The following is a 22,307-nucleotide window of genomic DNA, read 5'->3' on the forward strand; positions in this document are numbered from 1 at the left end:
GGAGAGACTGTGAGGGGAGGAGGGGAGAGACTGTGTGAGGGGCTGAGGGGACAGACTGTGTGAGGGGCTGAGGGGAGAGACTGTGTGAGGGGCTGATGGGAGAGACTGTGAGGGGAGGAGGGGAGAGACTGTGTGAGGGGCTGAGGGGAGAGACTGTGAGGGGAGGAGGGGAGAGACTGTGTGAGGGGCTGAGGGGAGAGACTGTGAGGGGAGGAGGGGAGGGGGCAGTGATTAGAATGTAAAGTGAATAGAAAAAGAAAACTATACTTTATTCTTCAGCAGTTTCCTACATGTGACAGCGTTTCCTGACCATATCTACTTTCAGCTCCTTTCCTCCGTCCCTCTGGGAGTCCCCAGCGGAACCCGTCCCTTTCACGTCCTATTCTTTGAAGTGTTTTGTTTTCTTAAGCGTCTACTGAGTCCAGTTAGTCCTGACTGTTGGTGTGCTGGCTGGTCTTGTTGGCTTATTGTGCAGGTGAGGGTTTTTGTTGTTGGTGGTTTGGGTTTGGGGGGGTTGGGTTTTTTTGGGGGGTTGTTTGTTTTGTTTGTTTTTTGTTTTTGAGACAGTTGTCTCAAGTAGCTCGCCTAGGTTGGCCTCCAACTTGCTAAGATCAGAATGACCTTGAGGGACTGGAGACAGCTCTACAGTTAAGAGTGCTTACTGCTTTTGCAGGATGCTTGCATTTGTTTCCTAGCTAGTTATCTGTAATTTTCAGCTCCAGGAGATATAATGCCTCTCGCCTCCATGAGCTCATGTGTGTACATACATTTAATTAAAATTAAAATAAAATCTTAAGGGTCAGGGTTGCTCAGTGGTTAAGTGTGTTTGTTGTTCTTCCAGACAATTCACGTTTGGTTCCCAGCACCCGTGCTTGTGTGGTTTACAACTGCCTGTAACTGTCTCAAGGAATATTTGACATCTCTCCCTTCCATGGTCATTTGCACTTGTGTACATACCTGCACACAGACATATACATATCCATATCCATAATTAAAGTAAATCTTAAAAAAAAAAAAAGACTGACCTTCGACTCCAGAGTCCCTGCTTTCTACATTCTTTCTTACAGCTTCAGATAAATCTTTGCCCCACTTCACATAAATGAGATCTTAGGTAGTTTGTAGTAGTTTGAAGGCACAGATTTTGGAGGTAGTAACCATGCATGTAGTTTTGTTAAGTATTGCTAGATTCTCCTCCTTAGCATTTGTATTAACTGTGCTCCCAGCAGCCCTGTGAGAATTCCTCTCTCCTGTAACCCCACCGACAAAGTGTAGCATTATACTTACTTGTCAATGCTTGCTGATCTGATAGGCAGGCTCAGTGATTAATTTGCTCCCATTTCCATCCCCCTCATTTTGAGTGAGGTTGAGCATTTTATCACATTCTTGTGAGGCATACACCCTCATACATTGATTAATGGGGGTTCATTCTAACAAACGTATCGCCGGGCTCTGCTGTTTTTTGAACATCATATAGTGTACTTACACAGACCTATATGGTATAACCTGACAGCATATGGCACAGCCTGTCACTCCTCAACTACAAGCCTATATAGCATGTTAATATACCAGATACTGTATATGGTTGTTAACACTGCAATAGTTGTATATCAAAACCTAGGAAAAGGTTGCCAGGCATGGTGGTGCATACCTTTAATCCCAGCACTTGGGAGATGAAGGGAAGCAGATCGTGTGAGTTCAGGGTAAGATTGGTCTAGTCAATGAGTTTCAAACCATCCAAGTATATTTAGTGTGACCCTATCTGAAAAGAAAGAAAGAAAGAAAGAAAGAAAGAAAGAAAGAAAGAAAGAAAGAAAGAAAGAAAGAAAGAAAGAAAAGAAAGAAAGAGAGAGAGAAAGAAAGGGAGGAAGGAAGAGAGGAAGGAAGGAAGGAAGAAAATGTGGCATAAGAGGTTTTTTTGGTGGGGCTGGTAGGAGGCTCAGCGAAGAGAGGCCGTTTAAGAGCCTGCCGACCTGGGTCCACAGGGAAGGAGAGAATTGCTCCTGCAGATTGTTCTTTGATAGCCCCATTTGTGCCAGGGCATGTGGTCCCTGCCACCCCAGTACATGTGCACTCATACATAGTGAAGAAATCTTACCCACAAAAAAGCTAAAAACCATTATGCACATGACCTGGGCCTCGCAGACACACCCCGGGACATGATGACGCATTATGTAGACTTTATAATCACTGACACATAACTTTCCAAAAAATCTTCTTCAATAATTAATTAACATTAAATTACTTTTTTACTTTGTAAGCTAATTTGTTTATATGTGTGTAGTGTGGGTACATGAGTATGTGTGAGTTGGTGAGGGGGCACGCGTGTGTGAGAGTGTGAGTGTGAACATGTCTCTTTGCTCTCATATTTCATCCTAGAAGACATGAAAGACAGCTGTTCCCTTGGAGTGACTCCATTCTCTGATCAGACATACCCTCTTTGGCAGAGCAGCCTTTGTGTGAAGTGGTCCAGACCAAGCCAAGCCCCTGTGGGGAACTCTAAACATTGAATGGTCTTGTTGCGTGGCTGTTATTGCCTGGACAGCCTGCTTTGAAAAAGAAATCTGACAGGCCCAGGTCATGTGTTTATCCTAAGGCTGGCCATCCCAGGCTTGTGTTTTGGAGTGTTGAGGTTGTGTCCAGCCAGCCTGGTGGGTGGTAATCAAACACAGGTGGAGACCATCTGGCTGGGTCTGTCCCTCCTCAGCCAAGTAAGAGCTGGCCTGCCCACCACAGAGCTGGCTTAGAAACCACCCTATGTGGAGACAGATGGTCTGCATATGTGTGTGTGTGTGAATGCACAGTCATACATGTGTGTGCACACAGCTTTCTTCAGGGAAGAGATGTGGTGTGGTGTGGTGTGGTGTGGGTGCAAATGACTCAGTGTTCTCTCTCTGCACCATGGATTCTCTCCACTGTGCGGTGTGCTCTATAACGCATATGCTCCTTTAAGTCTGTTCCTCAAGTTTTTGTGGTTAGAAATCATGTATTTTCCTTGGCCCAAGATGAAAGCCCTGGAATAATAGTCTAATACACTTTACAAAGCTGTCTCTACTTGGTGGCTGCTTGAGATCTTCCTTTTGCCCTAGTGACCCATCTCCCTGTGTAGAGTTTTATTTAGTTGTTGATTTTTGAGACAGGGTTCTATAGCCCTGGGTAGCCTAGAGTCCACTGAGTTTTCTCTGCCTCTCCAGTGCTAAGATGAAAGGCAGTGCACCACCATGCCCCAACCTTCTTACAGAGTTTTAAAGTTAATCTCTTGTAACTCTGGATTTTCAAACTCTTCCAAACCTGGGGTCCCCCAAACCTGGAGTTTCTGGGAAGCATCCTCAATGTACATAGCTGTTTCCTCAGACTGTATGTGGATTTAACCCCAACATGGCAACTCATCAAGGAAACAAAGAGTGTAAATAGTGTCACTTTAAGCAACTTGTAGCCTTGTCTCCAAAAATCCATATGTGTAGTCTCTAAATAGATTCTGCTTCCCACATGGTAACCAAAGAAATAAGAAAAGCACACACACTTCCTTTGACTGTGATGATTTCTAAGGATGCCTCTTCAGTCAGAAAGGCAGCTTCTCAGAGTGATCTCTCCCCAATGGTTCAATGGAGCTGGATCTAACTGCACCTGCCCAAGCACACAGAGCCAAAGCTGGGACTCAGGTCAGTTTCTAAGGCTCAGGGGTTTCCTTCTACCCAGTGTCCCATCCCAGCCTCTGGGGGATGATGACCTAGGAAGGATGCTGCAAGGAGTTCTAGGGCTGAACAGCAATTGTGTCTTCAGCTTGCTAGAGGTAAGAGGAAGGTGTCAGCTGTCATTTTAGCTTATGGTTTGTGTTTGTATGCTTGGGAGTTTACATGTGTATAATCATTGTGGTTCATGTTTGTACAAGATATAATTACTCAAAATTACATGATGAACATACTTTAGTTCTTAACCCTTCTCATCCTGGCAAGCTTTGTGGAGCTCTTGGGGATGCCTACCTGGATACCTCCCTCGCCTGAGTAGGTATGGCATCCTACCAACCACATTCTGCTCTTGGATAACATTGTTGCCCTGTCTAGCAGTAATCTGTTTCCCTGAGACTCAGGGCTCCTGCGTGCTTCCTAACAAAAGAGTCAGGCATTCAGACCTCATGCTTACAGTCACCCTAAGGAGTGTGGTCACAGAAACTGTACTCTTCCTCATCCTGTTGCTGTTCTGCTTTGAGGTCCCGTGACTAAGGAGTGCTCATTCGGGGTAGCGAGTGGTATTCGATGACCTTGAGATGAGAGGGCCCTCTCAGTATTTCATTCTGCCTTAGGACCTGACTCACGTGTAGATTCAGGAAGCCAGTCAGTGCAGCTAAGAGTCCTGGTGCACTGGAGACCTGGTCTCCCCAAAGGCAGGATGGAGGAAGGCTGTCTTCACAGAGCACAAGCTGTGTTGTTGGATCACAGGATTTGTGTCCTTAGCAAATTCGGTGCTTACTAATGGTTTGAGTAAGTGAGGAACATAAGGGAGATTTTCAGTAGTGGTTCCTCTATTATACAAAGAGAATATCTAGAACCATAAATCTGGAAGCTATAACTCAAAAAAAAAAAAAAAAGTAGCAGTGTAGGTCTTTGGCTCGGCTGACATCATACATGTACATCCCCAGCTCACTGGTAAAGAGGGCTTTGGAGAGACTTCTTCACCCTGGAATCTCCACTGAGTTTGTTTTTGTTTTGCATTTGCATATGGGGACACCACACAAAGACTTTACGGAACTTTGTCCTATGGTAGTTAAACTGAAAATGTTTATTCCTTTCAGGTTTACAGGAACAGATGGGCCAAGTGGATTTGGTTTTGAATTGACATTTCGTCTGAAGAGAGAAACTGGGGAGTCTGCCCCACCAACATGGCCAGCAGAGCTGATGCAGGGCCTAGCCCGATACGTCTTCCAGTCAGGTAATGGCCCAGAGGTTTGTGTGCTGGTCCTGTGACCATCGGCTTGGTAGGCTTTGGGAACTTGCAGGTATATTTTGATGTCTGCAGAGTCCTTTTGTGGGTAGAAAACTATGTGGACCTTAGCATACAGAGATTGTGTCAGTGTCCTGATACCCTGAGGCTTTGTTGCTGTCTGTCATCACTAACCTCTTCCCCGTTCCCAGCGGCCTGGTTGTCTCTGTGTGTGTTTCCAGGCCTCAAGCACACAGACGCATTTTGGCTCAGTCTGGAAGAATAGTAGACTGGAGCTTGTTCCCTTCCCTCACAGGGTGGAGGGGATGCTAAAATCACAACTGAAGTAGATTATTCGAATGCCCTCCAAGACATTGTCCTTTGCTCCCACTGCCTGCTGGGGACTGCTGCAATGGATCTTGGGTAAGGCCTTTGTGCTGGGAATGTTGTTCTTACTTTCTTAGGTCACTGTGCCAGAACCCTCCAGCCTGTGGAGGCTTCAGAGCTCCTGAATACTCTCTGTAGCTAATGTTCAGGAGGTTCAGAGTACTTATGTGACCTAGATTCTGCTTCTTTGATTTGATATGTAGCCTGCTTCCTCTCACTTCCCATCCTCTCCTCACTAACATAATGACCTTGGCTAGCTTGAAAGTCACTGTGAAGATCCACCTCTCTTAGCCTCCAAGTGCTGGGATTATAGGGAACATGTAAACCTAGGAGTGTGTGTGTGTGTGTGTGTGTGTGTGTGTGTGTGTGTGTGTGTGTGAGAGAGAGAGAGAGAGAGAGAGAGAGAGAGAGAGAGAGAGAGAGTGTGTTTTGACAGGGATTAACCTGGGGCCTTATACATAAAGGCAAGTGGTCTGACACTGACCCATATCCAGCCTACATATTTTTATGTTGAGCAGTGTCTCATTAAGTCGTCCAAGCTGACCTTGAATTCACTCTTTAGCCCGATTACAGGCCTGTGCCACCGGGTCTAACTTTGAAAATAGATTTTTCTTTGATGTAGATTTTGATATGCTATTGGGATGGGGCTCTAAAGATGAGGCAACTTCTTGCTTGTAGAAACAGGTCCTCCAGCCACTGTTTGTTAATGTACTCACGTGTGTTCCTGCTCAGGTAGACGGAGGTCAGAGAAGTATAAAACAGATGCTACAAAATCACAGTAGTTTCTAATGTGAAGTCATTTTGAAGTTATAATGCAAATCAGTGGAAATAGGATCTTATTTGCAAATACTCATTCACATACAAAATAAATTTCACTAGTGACTGTTTTATCTTACACTCCACCCCCTGCCCTTTTCTTTTGATACAGAGTCTTGACATATAGCCCAAGCTGTTCAAATCCTCTCTAACTGGTTAAAGAGGTGATGGTGGTGCACACTTTTAATTCCAACACTTAGGAGGCAGAGACAGTATCTGTGACTTTGAGGCCAGCCTGGTCTACAGAGAGAGTTCCAGCATAGCCAGGGCTACACAGAGAAACCCTGTCTCAAACCCACAAAAGGAAAAAAGTTGGTTAGGGGACTGGGGAAATAGCTCATTAGGTAAAGTGCTTGCTACTATACCTGGCCACCTGAGTTTGATCCCTGGAACCCACATGGTAGAAGGAGAAAACCAACTCCTTCAAGTTGTCCTCTGACCGCCATATGTATGCCAGGGAACATGTGCCCACATACATATACACACAAATAAACGTAATTTATTACATTAAAAGAGAGTGTGTGTTAGGAGCTGATGAGATGGCTCAGTGGGTAAAGGTGCTTACTGCCAAGCCTGTCTCTGGTTCCCAGAAACCAGATGTGAAGAGAATCAGCTCCCTCAAATTGTCCTCGGACTTCCACATGTGTGCCGTGGCATGCACCTTCATCCTCAGTAAGTAATGTGTTAATTTAAAAAAAAAAGTTGTTAGGAGACAAGAACTCGCCGGGCAGTGGTGGCGCACGCCTTTAATCCCAGCACTTGGGAGGCAGAGGCAGGTGGATTTCTGAGTTCGAGGCCAGCCTGGTCTACAGAGTGAGTTCCAGGACAGCCAGGACTACACAGAGAGACCCTGTCTCGAAAAACCAAAAAAAAAAAAAAAAAAAAAAAAAAAAAAAAAAAAAAGAGACAAGAACTCAAAGATTCAGTCTACAGATTACTTATTTATTGATAGGAAAAAGACAAGCTGGTTAAAAGCACTGGACATTCTTATGGAGGACCTGAGTAGAGTTTCCAGCTTGGGTATGGTGGCTCACAACCTCTAAGTTCCAGGGGAGCCAACTCCTTTTTCTAGCCTCCATGAGCTGAGAGAATTTATGGGTGTATAGACATACATGCAGACAAAATACTCATACACATAAAACAAAAATAAGTACATCTTTGGGGGGGAATTATCCTGAGAAAGAAAGGCCTCAGCAGATGTCACCTTGATCCCCCAAAGGATCAAGCACAGCATCACTGCTAACAGAGTGTTACTGTGTGTCTGACCATGCTGCAGAGCCAAGTATGAGAATCAGCTGAGTGGCACTGTTCCTGGATCCAAGCGTGAGTTCCAGCCACACTGTGGGACATTCTACAGCACAGCCTCCTGGATTCCTGTACCTAGTAGGACTAAGATTTGCAGAAACATGGTGGTTCACAGACAAAGTTTGATCCTTGAGAGAGATTTGTGGACAGCTGGGGAAATGTGACTGTGGACTGTATGTTAGGTGCTAGTGTCCCACTGCTGTGAAGTTAGTTCCTCGTGTGGCTGTGGTATTGCGATTATACGGGGTAATGTCTCTGTTGTTGGGAGACAAAGGCTGAAGTGTCTATAGATAAAATGATAGTAAATGGTTCAGTAAAAAAGTAAGACACTAGAGAAAGAAAGCAAGGGCAGCGTGCTATTAATGAGTTAAGGAGAGGGTATCTGATATTCATTTTATTCCTTCTAACTTTCCTATAGGATTGAAAATTTTAGCACTAAAATTTGTGGCTCTTAAGTGTGTGTTGATAAGTGTGTGCTCTAAGTCCCTTCTGCAACAGTGGCTCCACGTACAGCATCTCCAGTGTAACTGATTGGGGATTCAGAACAACAGGGTGACTACACCCTTAACTGGAATACCCAACTTCTTAGTTTCTAGATTTTCTATGATACCATTGTACTATTTAAGTAATAGGTAAATTGGGTAGTATAGATCACACCTATAATCCTGGCATCAGGGAGACAGAGTCTGGGAAACTCTTGAGTTAAAAGCCAACTTGGGCTATATAGTGAGACTGCCTCAAAACAAAACAAAATAAAACAAATAAAAAAAACACCCACAACCAAATAGTTAAACAAGTCTACTTTAAGTTGACAGAGACTAATAGTAAGTTACTGAACCGCAGGATTATGATGAGGAGGGGACAGTGGTCCCTGATTTTAGGCTAAGGCCCAAATGGAAGTGAGGATAAGGACTGAATTGTCAGCGTACCTTGTGTGCCTCGTGCAAGGGTAGGCACACTGGTTTTGTTGATTTTGTGCTTACAGACACATCTTTCTATGGAAACCAGACTGACGTTGTACTTGGTATTCTCCTGCCTTAGTTTCCTGAGTGGTAGGCCGCTATGCTCAGGTTACGTACTTTTCTTTTTCATACTGGGGATGGAACACAGGGTTATGTCAGCTTTACAGTTGTAGAAGACAACATTGAGGTTAGTGACCCATTCAAGATCACAGTGTGAAGGCAGGAGGTGAGCCCACATAATGAATGAAGTGCACTTTACCCCAGTGTTGTATTGATAGGAGCTGGGAAGACATCTGGTCTACCTGATGCCACAGGCTGTACAATGAGAAATTTGAGAATCATCCATGTGGATAAATGCTGCTTGTATACATGGCTACTTGCTCTATGATGGCTGGCTCAGTGTTAAACAACACTAATGCTCAATAGGGCGACAGTCTTGGAGTTCTTGGAAAATGGAGCATGGTTAAAAAAAAAGCATTTATAAAAATCTCCAAAATCCTCTTAGGTTTTTATGTTTTTAATAGATGTTTTTATGTCATATTTATATTTTATATGTTATATTTAGCTTTTATGTTTTAAAACTTTGATATGTGTGTCTTCAGCTCCATGTGTGTTGTGCGCTTGTATGTTAGATAGGAGGACAACCCTGGCTATAGTTCCTCAGGAGCTATCTGCCATATGTATTTGAAAACTTACTATTATTGTATGCATATGTGTGACTGCCTACATATATGGGTGTGCACCACATGTGCTGTGTGCCTGATGCCTTCAAAAAGCTTTTTATTCATGAAAATCTGTGTTCAAAGTGCATATGTAACTGTACATGGAATGTTGCAGGATATTTGATCCCACTGTGAACCCGAAGATTGTGTTATCTACTGAAAAAAAAAAATGGTGTGGCTCAGCCTTAGCACACACCTTTAATCCCAAACGATGAAGGGAAAGTTAGTCTGTAGAAGGAAGTACCATGTTTGAAAGTGATGTCTATCTGGTTGGCAGACGAAGTGACAAATCAGAGAAAGGTTTGACAGAATAGGGTATGCTCAACTCTCATGAGGAGAGAGAGGAAGAGCAGGCTGCCTAGGGGAGAGCAGCATGGAGAGGAGAAAGGGGCAGCTTTACCAGGAGAGTTTCCCAGAGACAGACTGAAGAGAGAACAAGCTAGACACAGTGAAGACAGGACGAGCCAGAGAAGGAGAAGGAGCCAGAAGATTAGCCAGAGTTAGTTTGAGGCTAAGCAGAGCAATTCAGTCAGAAGCTGTAAGCAGCAGCCAGTTTGAATCAGTTGGCTTGGAGAGGAGATGAAGCCGGAACAGCTGAGTTGATCCAGCCAGAGCTCAGAAAGAGCAAGGGTGAGCTTATTTAGCATTAAGTCTCAGAGGCTGAAACATTCTAGGCCTAGATTAGGTTGTATGGAGGCTAGAAACTTCCAGGACTAGGCCTAGGTTAGCAGAGACAATAAGCCTCAGAGATGACAATTACTTCAGGCAAATAAAAGACAGTTGTACACAGAGTGATGAATTTTCATAAACTGAATGGGCCCACATAACCAACACCTAAAGGGAGACATGAGCCAGGTCTCCAGAAAGTTCAAGTGGCCTATGCTCTCACTGCTGCTCTTCCCGGCACGCCCCACACCTGCACCCTTTCCTTCCTTTTGTCATCTGCCGTTATTCTTACTTGATCCTACTTGGTCTTCAAGACCATATGGATTGGAAAGAGAGGGGGTGGGGGAGAAGACTATGACAGGAAGGAAGGAAGGAAGGAAGGAAGGAAGGAAGGAAGGAAGGCAGGCAGAGAAAACAGACTGTGTGGATCAGCAAGTGGTTTGTGAAGTTGTGGTTTGGTTGCTTGCTGCTTTGTTTGGTAATATCTTGCTTTCTGCACTGTCTTAGAAAGCCAGCAGTAGTAATGCAGATATAGTTACTCATTTTGTAGATAATGTTATAGATATTTAAAACCGAGCTTGGTTTGGTCTGGCGGTTTTTTTATTCGTTTTTATTTGTTATTGTTTTTCGAGACACAGGGTCTCATTCCATGTTTCTACCTCCTAGGTGCTGGAGACAAAAGTGTGTACCATCATGCCTGGCTGTTCCTTGATTTATGTAGTTGCTTTAGGTGCTTGCCTTGTATCTTAGTCAGGGGTTCTATTCCTGGACAAACATTATAACCAAGAAGGTAGCTGGGGAGGAAAGGGTTTATTCCGCTTACACTTCCACATTGCTGTTCATCGCCAAAGAAAGTCAGGATAGGAACTCACACAGGGGAGGAACTTGGAGGCAGGACCTGATTCAGAGGCCATGGAGGGATGCTGCTTACTGTCTTGCTTCCCCTGGCTTACTCAGCTTGCTTTCTTATAGAACCCAGGACTACCAGCCCAGGGATGGCACCACCCACAATTTGCTGGGTGCTCCCCCTTGATCACTAATTGAGAAAATGCCTTACAGCTGGATCTCATGGAGACATTTCCTCTTCCTCTGTAATAACTCCAAGCTGTGTCAAGTTGACACACAAAACCAGCCAGTACACCTTGGAAGCCCTGTTCTAAATGTAATAGACTCTGTATGGTTTAGTGGGGCCATATAGTTAATTTTGACTAAGGTGCAGAATCTCTATAGTATGATTGACTGTCCTTTAGATTAGATTTAGGCTAATCAGACTCTCAGAGTGGATCATGCTCAGCTGATGATAGAGCCCCTCCTTGTGGCTTGTAGCTGTCACTAACCCCTGTGTGGTTGCATTCTGTCAGGGTCACATATAATTATATATATAGAACATGTGTGTTTTTTGCTTGGTGTGTGCACAGGTATACCCTCCGTGTGTAAATGATCTCCATGTGTGATGATCTTGCCTTTCTCTTCTGTCCACTCTAAACCCATTACGTTCACAGAGTCCTCTACCCTCTTCCAGTTGTGTGTGAGGACATGCTGAGCAGTGTAGTCACGAGTGAATGTTAAGACCCACTTTTCGGATCCAAATACTAGGCCGGTGGCAAGCAAGGGCACGAGGATGAACTCTGGTGGGCATAGAGTGGGGGGCAGCAATGTCCACACTGAGCCATCAGACCATAGCAGGTAGCCTCTGGAGTTTGCTCTGAAGGGTGTCAGGTGGGCCCTAGCCTCAGCTCTGACCAGCCCCCTGGAAGGTTTGCTGAGAGGTGGGGAGCTAAGGTGGGGCTGCGGTGCTGTGCATTGGTCTTATTCCACAGAGTGGCCTTCATTGGCCAGGAGTGATGACAGCATGAGTCCTGCTCCCAGGCTCTGGGTTTGCAGCCGGTAGATGGATGATTGTTCTCCTAGCACTTGTATGTCAGTCCTGGAAAGCCAGCCTTCCAAGTGGTTCTGCTTGTGTCATTTAACCACCATTGTTCCTGCCCAAGCTCAGGTATAGCCCTGGGTCTCCCTCAGATCCCCCTCACCCTTACTTCCAACCAGCGAGAGGGGGGAGGGGCCTTAGGCCAAAGGGTAACTATTGGCAGAGAAAGAGTGGGTGTGGCTCTAGCTAGCAGAATCAGTTGTTTACTGGGCAGTAGAGACAAGAGGGACTGGAACCTACCATGCTGTCTTCTGTGGGCAAGAGAGCAAGCCTGTTACAAAGGAAGGCCAGCCACACGTTGGTCTCCTCTGCTCATGCCCAGTTCCCTTCCTGCTTCTGTCTGTCTGGTTGGTTGGTTTTGGTTTTGGTTTTTGAGACAGGGTAGTCCTGGCTGTCCTAAAAATAGCTCTGTAAACCAGGCTAACCTTGAACTCAGAGATCACCTGCCTCTGCCTCTGGAATGCTGGGATTAAATGTGTGTGCCACCACTGCCTGGCACCTCCCTGCTTTCTCTCTGTTATATTTGCTACTTCTCTTGCTGCTGTGACTAATACCTGCCAGGGACAGCTTGAGAGAGGAATGGGTTATTTGACTGAGGGTTTCACAGAGACGAAAACTACAAGGCGGATGTAGCAGGAACCTGTGAAGTCTTGTTCACAGTAAACAGTGTAGGCTAGAACCAGAGGCTGGCTTAACCTTAAAGGCTTGTTCCCAGTGTCCCACTGCTGCCTGCTGGGGACCAGATCATTTCACATTCAGGTAGCATCAAAAACTGTTGTGACAGAGTTAGGAATCCCTCACCAGAATTACAGCACGCTGCTGTTTGGAACCTCTAGCTAGCAGAGTCACAAGCCTAATAAACATCTTTGCATTATAAGTGGGCCAGCCTCAGGTATTTCTATATCAACATAAAGAGAATAAGGCATCAGGGGTCAAAGGAACCTTGCATACTGGTCGGGATCTGGGACAGTACAAGAGTATCATGAGGAAAGATACTTTCCTCATAGTTGTGGGGCAGGTAGCTGCCATTTCACCTGCAGATTTAGAATCAAATCTAGCCCCTGGCAGAGTCTTTTGGAAGATTTTAACTTTTTGGTCAGCTTACTCTTTCTCTTACCTACCCTCTGGGTTTCCTTAGGAGGAAGCCCTGCCAACTCTGGTTCTGCAGGACTTGATTCCTGAGCTGTGCTTTAGAGTTCCTGGAGAGGGCATCTTCACTCAGTTCTGCCATCAGCAAGTCTTAACCACAAATTCCAGACCAGTTTGACTTGAGTTTTCAGGAGAATCATGGTCCCAACCCTTGTGATTGACACAGTGGACGTTCCAGTGCCCTTGCCTGCTGCTCTTTATGGCAGCCTCATGACAGTTCAGACTCAAATAGGAAGACAGGGTGATTGCAACGGGGACCTTTTCTTGAGCCTCCAGATGGGGACAACCAACCAGTTGAATCAAATCTGTGGTACTGACAGACTGGCAGCACAGAATTGGTTCTTAAAACATTTCTCTTTTTTCTGTTTATAAAAGAAATTGTAGCAGCCAGGGCATGGCAGGCTCATCCTGTATATCAGAGGTGAAAGCAGGAGAGTCAGGAGTTGGAGGTCATCTTTAGCTACATAGTGAGTTCAACACCAGAACCGCTACATATGAGACCCTATCTAAAAAGTAAAAACAAATGAAATAAATAGTAGTTCATTTTAAAGCTCAAGTAGACATGGCCTTCAGAATTCTCTGAGTTCGGCAGCTTCAGCCATGTGCCTCCAAGAACATTTGATGAGCCAGCCCGGCTTTGCAGGAGGGAGGGGCTGGTGGAAAAGAACATTTTCCTCTTTGCATTATTTACTTGTGTGCCTGCTGCACACTGGGGTCTACTGATGCTGGGGAAGCTGAAGTGAAAGAAGCAGGCCCTGTCACAAGACGAGACAGCGCTGGGAGAAGCTAAGGAGAGCTGGATTCTGTAGATCACCGAAGGGAGGAGCAAAGGGCTCCGAAACGTGAAAGCGGTGGCAGCGTCTAGATCACAGGGTCGGCAAAGGACAGACTGGAGGAAGAGGGAAGAGAAAAACAGTTTTGGCAGAGAGAAACAGCATGTGTGAGCCCTGGAGGAGGGAAAAAGCCCTCCTCAGCCAGCTAAGGGAGAGGGAGGCCAGGCTGCACGGGTGGCTGGAGGTGCAGCCTGGATGGGAAAGTGCTGGGCCTTGAGGCAAGTCAGGACTGAGTCTGGAATTGATTCTAAGGGCAGTGGAAAGCTACAAATGCCTTGTAAGGAGAGGCGGGGGAGGGGGGCTTGGAGAGCGCAGACTTTGTTCCTTTTAATAAGATGTGCGTGGACTTGATGTTTCTCTCTCTCTCTCTCTCTCTCTCTCTCTCTCTCTCTCTCTCTCTCTCTCTGTGTGTGTGTGTGTGTGTGTGTGTGTGTGTGTTTCACTACATTGTATGAGCATGAAGTTCACACTGAGTACCATGGAAGCCAGAGGAGGGTGTCAGGTCCTCTAGAACTGGAGTTACCATGTGAGCTCCCATGTGAGTGCTGAGCACTGAACCTAGACCCTCTGCAAGAGCAACAAGTACTCTTTTAACCACAAAGCCATCTGTCTCTCCAGCCCCTTACCTACATTTGAGAGTGGTTCTTCCCCAGAAGGTGCTGAGGTTATACAAGAGCCCATCACTTAGGGATTTCAGGTCCTGCCATCCTAGTCCTTGGGAGCCGTAGCTCAGGAAATCTTTCCCCAGACTCTAACCACTGAGACTTGCAGCCTTCTCTTTCTCCAGGTCTTGTGGTCCTCGCCCAACCTGTGCTCAGCAGCACACCACAAGGTTATTATTCCACCTCCCAAAGGGAATCAAGCTCTGATTCCTCCTACCTCCCCAACCCCTAACAAACACACATGAACTCAGAGCCCACCCAGGTAAGACCATGCCACAGAGCCCCACCCGTTTGCGTCTCTTGCATGACCCACATGAATATGGTGTTACTATCTGCCTCGCTGATGCTCTGAAAGGAGATGTTCTGTCTCACCAAGAGCTGGAGCCCACTGCTTCCCGGCTTGGATAAGCTGCCCTTGCCGCCCCAGCCAGCTAACCAAAGCCAAATGGAGCTGCCTGCTTCTATTAACGTCATTTTTCTTCCTCCTAGTCTTTTTGATTTTCCTGACATTTCTTTCCCTTTGGCTGATTTATCCTCTTTTCTGGTTGCTATGGTTCTGTAAAATATTTCCCCTTTCATCTGTTAGTAATACTGACCAACTGCAAGTCAAAACACTTTCTCCACGTTTCCCAAGACTTTAGATTAATAGCTGAAAGATTGCATTCCTGCCACAGAAGGAAAACAGGGCAGTCCTCAGAAATGAGCGGGTGCTCCAAAGTCTAAGTGGGTTAGCCTGAGCTAATAAAGCTAAGCATTTTTAGAGAAGACTGAGAGCAGAGGTTGGCAATTATAGCCCACAGGCCGTATTCTGATGCCCACCTGCTTTATACAGGAGACTGCTCCGGAATGCTTGTCTCCACTGGCATGCCATGCTCCTGCCACAACAGCAGTTAAATGGTTGAGGGCCGGTGTGCAGTCACATGTGTGAGGGCCTGGGTTCAATCCTCTAGCTCCAGAAAAGCAAAATAAACATTACATGGTCTATGAAATCCACACAGACTTAATATCTGGTCAGTCTCAAAAGCCTAACTTTTCACTTGGAAAATGTCTCCCACCTCTGCAGAGGGTATTGTTCAGAGTCTGAGGTTGCAGAAGCTCTGAGAATTGCCTTAGCTGCCTTCAGTATCCCAGCCAGAGGGATCACTGCTTCCCTGAGGAGGGAGGGAATAATCTCCCGCTGAGCTGCTGGTGGGTCTGGGGCAAATTCTTCTGGCTCCCTGGGTCTGTATCCTGCTTGCTTACCTCCTAGAGCCTCTTGAGCGTTAGTTAGTTCGAAGCAGCTATTTAACAGACACTAAGCTGAAATAATTCACCCCTAGGCTGGGTCTCTCATCTCTTCTCCCCCTGTGGAGTCTTAATTGCTTAGCTTTCAAGCTGAATGTGACTCCTTTGTTTATGTCACCTGCATTTTAGGGATGCTCCCTGCAGGGGGCACTGTAGGCCACAGGCAAGAAGACTGCACAGCTGGAGAGTTGAGGGCCAAGTGTCAGGTTTCCTGGGTTCAAATCCCCAGTTCAACAAGGTGAAATGCGTAGAACTTGAGGTCAAAACTGTACATCTCCTCAAAGACATGATTACTTCTTCTGAGAAACAGTTTTAGATGTGGGAGCTCCGGGTGCACTGCCTGGCATTGCACATGGAGCAATAATACTGTTCGTGAGGTTGTTTTGGTTGTTGCTTATTTGGGTTTTTGAAACAGTTCTGATAACCCAAGCAAAGAAAAAAGAAATGAGAAGAAAGCTGTACTGTATATTTGTGGGTCCCAGTTGTGCTAATAGCATGCCCTATTGACACGAGGATGACTGGAAGGGGGTAGTCACAGAGACACTGACGGTGTGCCAGGTGGAGCTAGGAGTCATTGCTACTTCCTTTCTTGTACCTGCCTGCCATATTGAAATTTTCTACAGAGATATGGTTTTATTATTAGGGGAAAAAATACAAAGGGATGGCTGCTGGCCTGCTTTCTTGCTTCTAGTTCTCTGGGGTAGGAAATGACTAGCACCTGTAAGTCAGACACAGCCCTCCCTGCCTCAGATTCCTGGGAGTGGATGTCACTACCAATCAAGCCTTCCTTCTTGCCTCCCTGGGCAGAGTTGGTGGCAGGCGTAACTGTCCTTCTAGAGTTCTGATGAGGTGCCAGGAGCATGCCTGAGCCATCACAGAGCCCTGTCCAGGAAGCTAGCACCAGAGAGGAGAAAAGGCATTCTGGTGCTCTTCTAGGGAGATGTTGGCAGACATGCTGTCCCAACTACTCAGGCTACTGTAGGATCACCTGAGCCTAGGAGTCCAAAGCCAGGCTGGGAACACTGTGACACTGTAACGAGACTAGCTGGACTGGACAACAGCGACCGGGCCCGTTTCTGCCAGATGCCCATACCTCAGGGACACATACCCCCAAGGTGCTTTTGGGAGAGCCCATGGCCCCTTCTAAGCGCTGGGCCTATCTGCCTCCAAGCAGACCTTGTTTGGATTTGATAATTTAGGAGAACAGGATGCTGTCAGCTTCCACTGAATGTATCTGGGTCCTCCTGAGCAGTGTGGTAACCTGAACTCTGAAACTCTGAAGCCTTTGTCCTTTTTCTCTCTTCATGGGACCACTCACATCACACACCTGGTTGATTGATTGCTTGCTCTACTGCCCCCCTCCCAGAGTCCACCTATCCCCCTCCCCTTCTCAGTCACACACTTGCTAATGTCTGTCTTAGCTGGAGCATTTTCGTTTCCATAAGGTAACTTTATTGTTGTTTTGCTACAGCTAAAATACCCAGGTGATACTGGAAACATGAAAAATGAGTCAGAGGACAGCAGGGAGAAGAGGAGAGAACAGGCTTCTCTGTGTAGTCCTGGCTGTCCTGGACTCAATTATGTAGACCAGGCTGGCCTCAAACTCACAGATATCTGCTTGTCTCAGCATCCCAGGTCTGGGATTGAATGTTGTTGTAATTGCTATTAATAACTCTATTAGTTCTTAATGTGACCAGGACAGTCCTTCAGTAATCAAGACAAAGTCCTATAAATTTATTTAATCAGCTGTAGTACAGTCATTGGACAGTTACTTACCCTGAAACTATTTTTCTACCCTTGACTAGCTGTTTCCTAGCTGCATTTTCCCAGTACTTGCTGTCCACGTCATCTCCTGGGTCATTTCTCCTCTGTCAGTCTGCCCTCATGGTGCACATCTTTCCGGCACGTGCTCCCGGTCTATCCTGTTGAATGGAGACCTCCTGCTCTCTCTGTCTTCTTCCTTCTTCTTCTCTCACTTTCCTTTTCTCTCTCTCCTCTCTCTTTGTGGTCCCTACCTGTGACCTCCAGTCTGGTAAACAAAGCCCCACCTACTTTTATTCTCTCCAGTAATGGGCTATAGCCACTTTTATTTAACAAATCCGAGAAAATTGATGAGCAAATTTATACATCATTTAGTGTACTGAGAATCTGCTTCTTAGGACTGCAGCCAGATCTTAGGAGGCCAGTAATTAGCATTTGAATACATGGCATCACCAGATCAACCCCCAACATACACCACCATGCCCGGCCACATTTTTTGTTTTTAAAAAAGAAAATGTGAGCCGGGCAGTGGTGGGCGCACACCTTTAATCCCAGCACTTGGGAGGCAGAGGCAGACGGACTTCTAAGTTCGAGGACAGCCAGGGCTACACAGAGAAACCCTGTCTAGAAAAAGAAAGAAAGAAAGAAAGAAAGAAAGAAAGAAAGAAAGAAAATAAAAGAAAAAAGAAAATAGGATCTGGGCAGTGGTAGCACATAGCACTCAGGTAATAGAGGCAGGCAGATCTCTGAGTTGAGGCCAGCCTGGCCTAGAGAGTGAGTTCCAGGGCAGCCAGGGCTACACAGAGAAACTGGAAGTGGGGTACATGGATGAGAGGGAGAGAGAGAGAGAGAGAGAGAGAGAGAGAGAATATGACATCAAGTTCTGAATTCTGATCCCAGCCCAGAAAAAGCAAAAAGAAATGGAAATTTGGTTACCCATCCTCACAAGAAAGTGTGGCTAGCAAGTTGGGCAAGGAGCTGACTGCCAAACCTGAGGTAGGTGATCAGATCCACAGGTTGTCCTCCAACGGCCACTGTATGCATGCTCCCATGCCCCCCACCCTCTCAAACACACACACACACACACACACACACACACACACACACACGTCATTAAATGTGTGTTGTTTTTTTTTTTGTTTGTTTGTTTGTTTGTTTTTAAAGCAGACAGCAGAGAACTGGGAGAAGAGACTCTTGGCCACTGAGCTCTCTGGCTATTGTAGCTTTGCAGAGTAACTGTTTGGTTCAAATGAAAAGCAAGCGTTGTGTAGCACCCAGCCTGAGGCAGCCTCTGTCTGACTGTCATCTTCTGAGCGTGTCTCTGGACAGAAACTAGTTGGACAGTTTTACTAGGTGCTGTATGGGATAAACACACTTTCTATACCCATTGTCATCTTTGTGAAATCTTTGATGGTTTTTATTTTTGAGACAGAGTATCACTGTGTAGCTGAGGCTGCCCTGACAGTCACTATGGAACACAGGCTGGCCTCAAACTCATAGCAGTCCCCATGCCTCAGCCTCCAAAGCCCTGGGATTACAGCTGTGTGCCATGCTGTCCAGATTGAAGTCTTGGGAATGAGTAAATTCAGCTCAGTAGCAATGTTTGTGACAGCCAGTGTGTAGTGTTCCCTTGCATGGAAAGACCATGACAGACTCCCTTGATGACCTTTCAGGTTTTCTTCAACTCAGCCTCCCACCCCCAGTTCAAATAATGTGCAAGGAACATGTGTGTGGAACTTGTGGCTATGTCTCCTTAGCTGAGGACAAATTCTTAAAGTGGGTTGCCAGATTATGCAGTCTGCACATTTATAGTTTGGTGCCTATGCCCAGCTGCCCTTTGAGAAGGGACGTAAAGTCTTGGTGTTGCTGGCTGGGACTGCTGCTGCGTCCTTACTTGCCAGATGCAGGGCACCAAGGAAGATGCTATATCACTTTTAAAGTCCACAGAAGTCAGAGGAGTCTTCCAAGTCTTAGGTCTTCAAAGCTGGCTCGACTTCAGTATTAAGGATGTTCTCCAAGACTAGAGAATTAAAGACTCAGAAGAGCTGGGCCTCTCAGCAAACCCTGCTTCCTGCTTTGCCTTAGTCCTGGCAAGGAGTCTGGCCAAAGCACCAAAATACTATTACTAGTAACCATTACTGCCTCTTCCTTCAGTTGGGTCGTCGGGTCACCTAGAACTACTTATGCTACTTCTCTTTCCTTTATCTGAGAGTGCTGGGAACCTGAAGTACCTGGAGGAAACCAGGGTCTGGACTTTACCTCTGCACCTTCACATGCCGTCTCTGACTGACCTAGCCGTCTCTGACTGACCTAGCCCTCCTAGGTACCACTCTCTCTTTTTTATTTTAAATCTAATTAATTAATTTATTTATATCAAACACTGCTCCTTTCCTGGCCCCCCACCACAGAGGCTCTCCCCATCCCCTATCCTCTTCTCCTCTGAGAGGGTGGACGCCCCCCTCTGTATTCTCCTACCCTGGTGCATCAAGTCTCTGCCAGGGTAGGTGCATCTTCTCTCACTGAAGCCAGACAAGGCAGCCCTGTTGGGGAGCTGATACCACAGTCAGGCTACAGCTTTAGGGCAAGCCTCCAGTCCAGTTGTTGGGGGGCCCTAGGCGCTACTTTCTAGATAGCAGATTAGCAGTGGATACAGACAAGGGTTGCTTTCAGACTGACAGCGCCTCTGAGCTGAGCAGTGGGTGAGGAAACCAGAGGCATCTCTGCTTAAAGGAAGCACTGGCAGTGCTGAGCTTTGACCCACAGCACATGCTTAAAAACATTTGCTGTCTTGCCATATGGCAAAGGATTTGCTGTTTCCTTTGTACTTTTTTCCCCTATTGATGGAATTTAACTAGAAAACTCTTAGCTACTCATCAGGGCCCAGAAATTTTTCCTAACATGGGTAGGCCTTAGGAAGCAGTGAGTAGATTCATCGTCTCAGAAAGCAGTTTGTATATGGATTTGGCTGATTTGGGTTCTTAAATGAATGACCCAAAGGCCATTGTATTTTCTGGGTTTCTATTTATCTTGCTTTATTCTAACAGGTCTCTGTGTAGCCAAGGCTGATCTGAAACTCTCTGTGTAGCCCAGGATGTACCTGAACTCCTGATCTGATTGCTTCAGCTTCCTGACTGCTGGAGTTAGAATGCGTGCTATCACACCTAGCATGGCTATTATTATTATTGTTAATAGTTATTATTATTTTTGTTTTTAGATTTTATTTTTAATTATGTTTGGGGGTAGGTAAGGGCATGCGTGTTGGATCCTCCTAGAGGATGTAACTCCTGAATTTATAGGCAAATGTGAACCTCCAGATGTAGGTGCTAGGAATTGAACCTAGGTCCTTTGGATAGCCAGTGCTTTTAACCACTGAGCTATCATCTCTTCAGCCCAAGGGCTTTTATTTTTAGGGCATAGGCTAAACATCTGGTGGATGAAATCAGTGGAGTTTTACTAGGAATAGCCATGGGCTGTGGCTACAGGGATCTGAGCTCTTTTAGCAGTGGGGAGAATGAGTGTCTTACCTGGCTCACAGGGAGGTCAGGGACCCACAGTCTGTCTCTGCTAGCCCTGGAGACTTACTTGGGCCACAGGCCTACATAACTGCAGTGTACTGAGCTTCCTTGACTGTGAACGGGGTTTTCCGTGTAATCAATCCTATCTCTGTGACTGTGATTTTCAGCAAGAGGAAGGAACCTGGAGAAGGGTTGCTTTGGTTTTGTTTTTTGAGACAGGGTCTCAGTGTGTAAACTTGCCTGGATCAGAACTCATTACGTAGAGCAGGCTGGCCTCGAACTCAAAAGATCCACTTGCCTCTCTCTGCCTTCCAAGTGCCTGGATTCCGAGTGTGGGCCACCGTGCCCCAGATGAGTGACAGGCATTTGACAGTTTCCTAGGGACAGTTTCTGTATCTCTCCTGGTTAGATTTCTGATCTTTTCCAACTCCTATTGATGTCAAGCAAAACCTAGAAGGAATAGAAAAAGGGTCTCAAAAATCCTGCTGTGCTGGGCAGTGGTGGCGCACACCTTTAATCCCAGCACTTGGGAGGCAGAGGCAGGCGGATTTCTGAGTTCAAGGCCAGCCTGGTCTACAGAGTGAGTTCCAGGACAGCCAAGGCTATACAGAAAATCCTTGTCTCGAAAAACAAAAATCCTGCTGCATCTGCCTCCTGAGTGCTGTTGTTCCAGGCTCGCCTCTCCCTTCATCTTCCCCTCCTGATTACGTGATATGTGCATAGTCGTTTCTTTTTTTGGAGTCTTCAACCTCATTTAGCCAAATTAATATCACATACCTCACTCAAATGAACTTTTCAAGTTTCAGAATATAGAAAATCTGTGCACACACAGTGTGTTTGCTTGCTTTGTTCGTATTTCTTAAAGAATGGCTCTACCGTAGCCCTTCTCTGGTAGAGTGAGTCTGGGGCCCTGCAGTAGGGCTGCTGTGTGTGCACATGTGCAGAAAGGCAGAGCTGCAGGTTTGCACAACCGAAACTTCAAAGCTCCAGAGTGTCACATTGTTTTTCTCTCCCTGCAGGAGAAGGTGAAGTGTTAAAAAAAAAAAGAATTAATTACCCAGAACATCCTTTGATTTTGCTCCTTCGTGATGTGTGCACATCCTCACATTCGGCTGCTTTCTCCGTGTCTGAGTGAGCCTTGCTGTAGGACAGAGCTCTTGGCTATGGCTTGGGGATTGGTGTGTGTGTGGGGGGGGTGGTGGTGGTACGGCACTCAGGCAGAGACATGCAGGCTCCTGCTGAAGTGCTCACCCACAGCTGTATTTGATCCCTTTGAGGGGAAGGACAAGACTGGTCTTCCTCAGCAGGAAGGGAGTCTGCTGTCCTCTTTTGATGGGTAAGTGCTGTCAGGGAGGAGGAGGCTGATTGGAGATGGGTCTTAGGACACTGGCACAGCATAGT

At 46.2% G+C, this 22,307-nt stretch overlaps 1 protein-coding gene across 2 annotated transcripts in view; it reads left to right on the forward strand.

The window, feature by feature from the left end:
- The window catches only part of Sufu (SUFU negative regulator of hedgehog signaling), a 101,479-nt gene that overhangs the window by 27,800 nt on the left and 51,372 nt on the right, over positions 1-22,307 (forward strand). For both annotated transcript variants that reach the window (XM_028774847.1, XM_028774849.1), the window contains exon 3: positions 4,790-4,926. In XM_028774847.1, coding sequence (XP_028630680.1) covers positions 4,790-4,926 — 137 coding nt within the window. The remainder of the gene's footprint in view (positions 1-4,789; positions 4,927-22,307) is intronic.

Source organism: Grammomys surdaster, unplaced genomic scaffold, assembly GCF_004785775.1.
Source record: "Grammomys surdaster isolate TR1022 unplaced genomic scaffold, NIH_TR_1.0 66, whole genome shotgun sequence".
NCBI lineage: Eukaryota > Metazoa > Chordata > Mammalia > Rodentia > Muridae > Grammomys > Grammomys surdaster.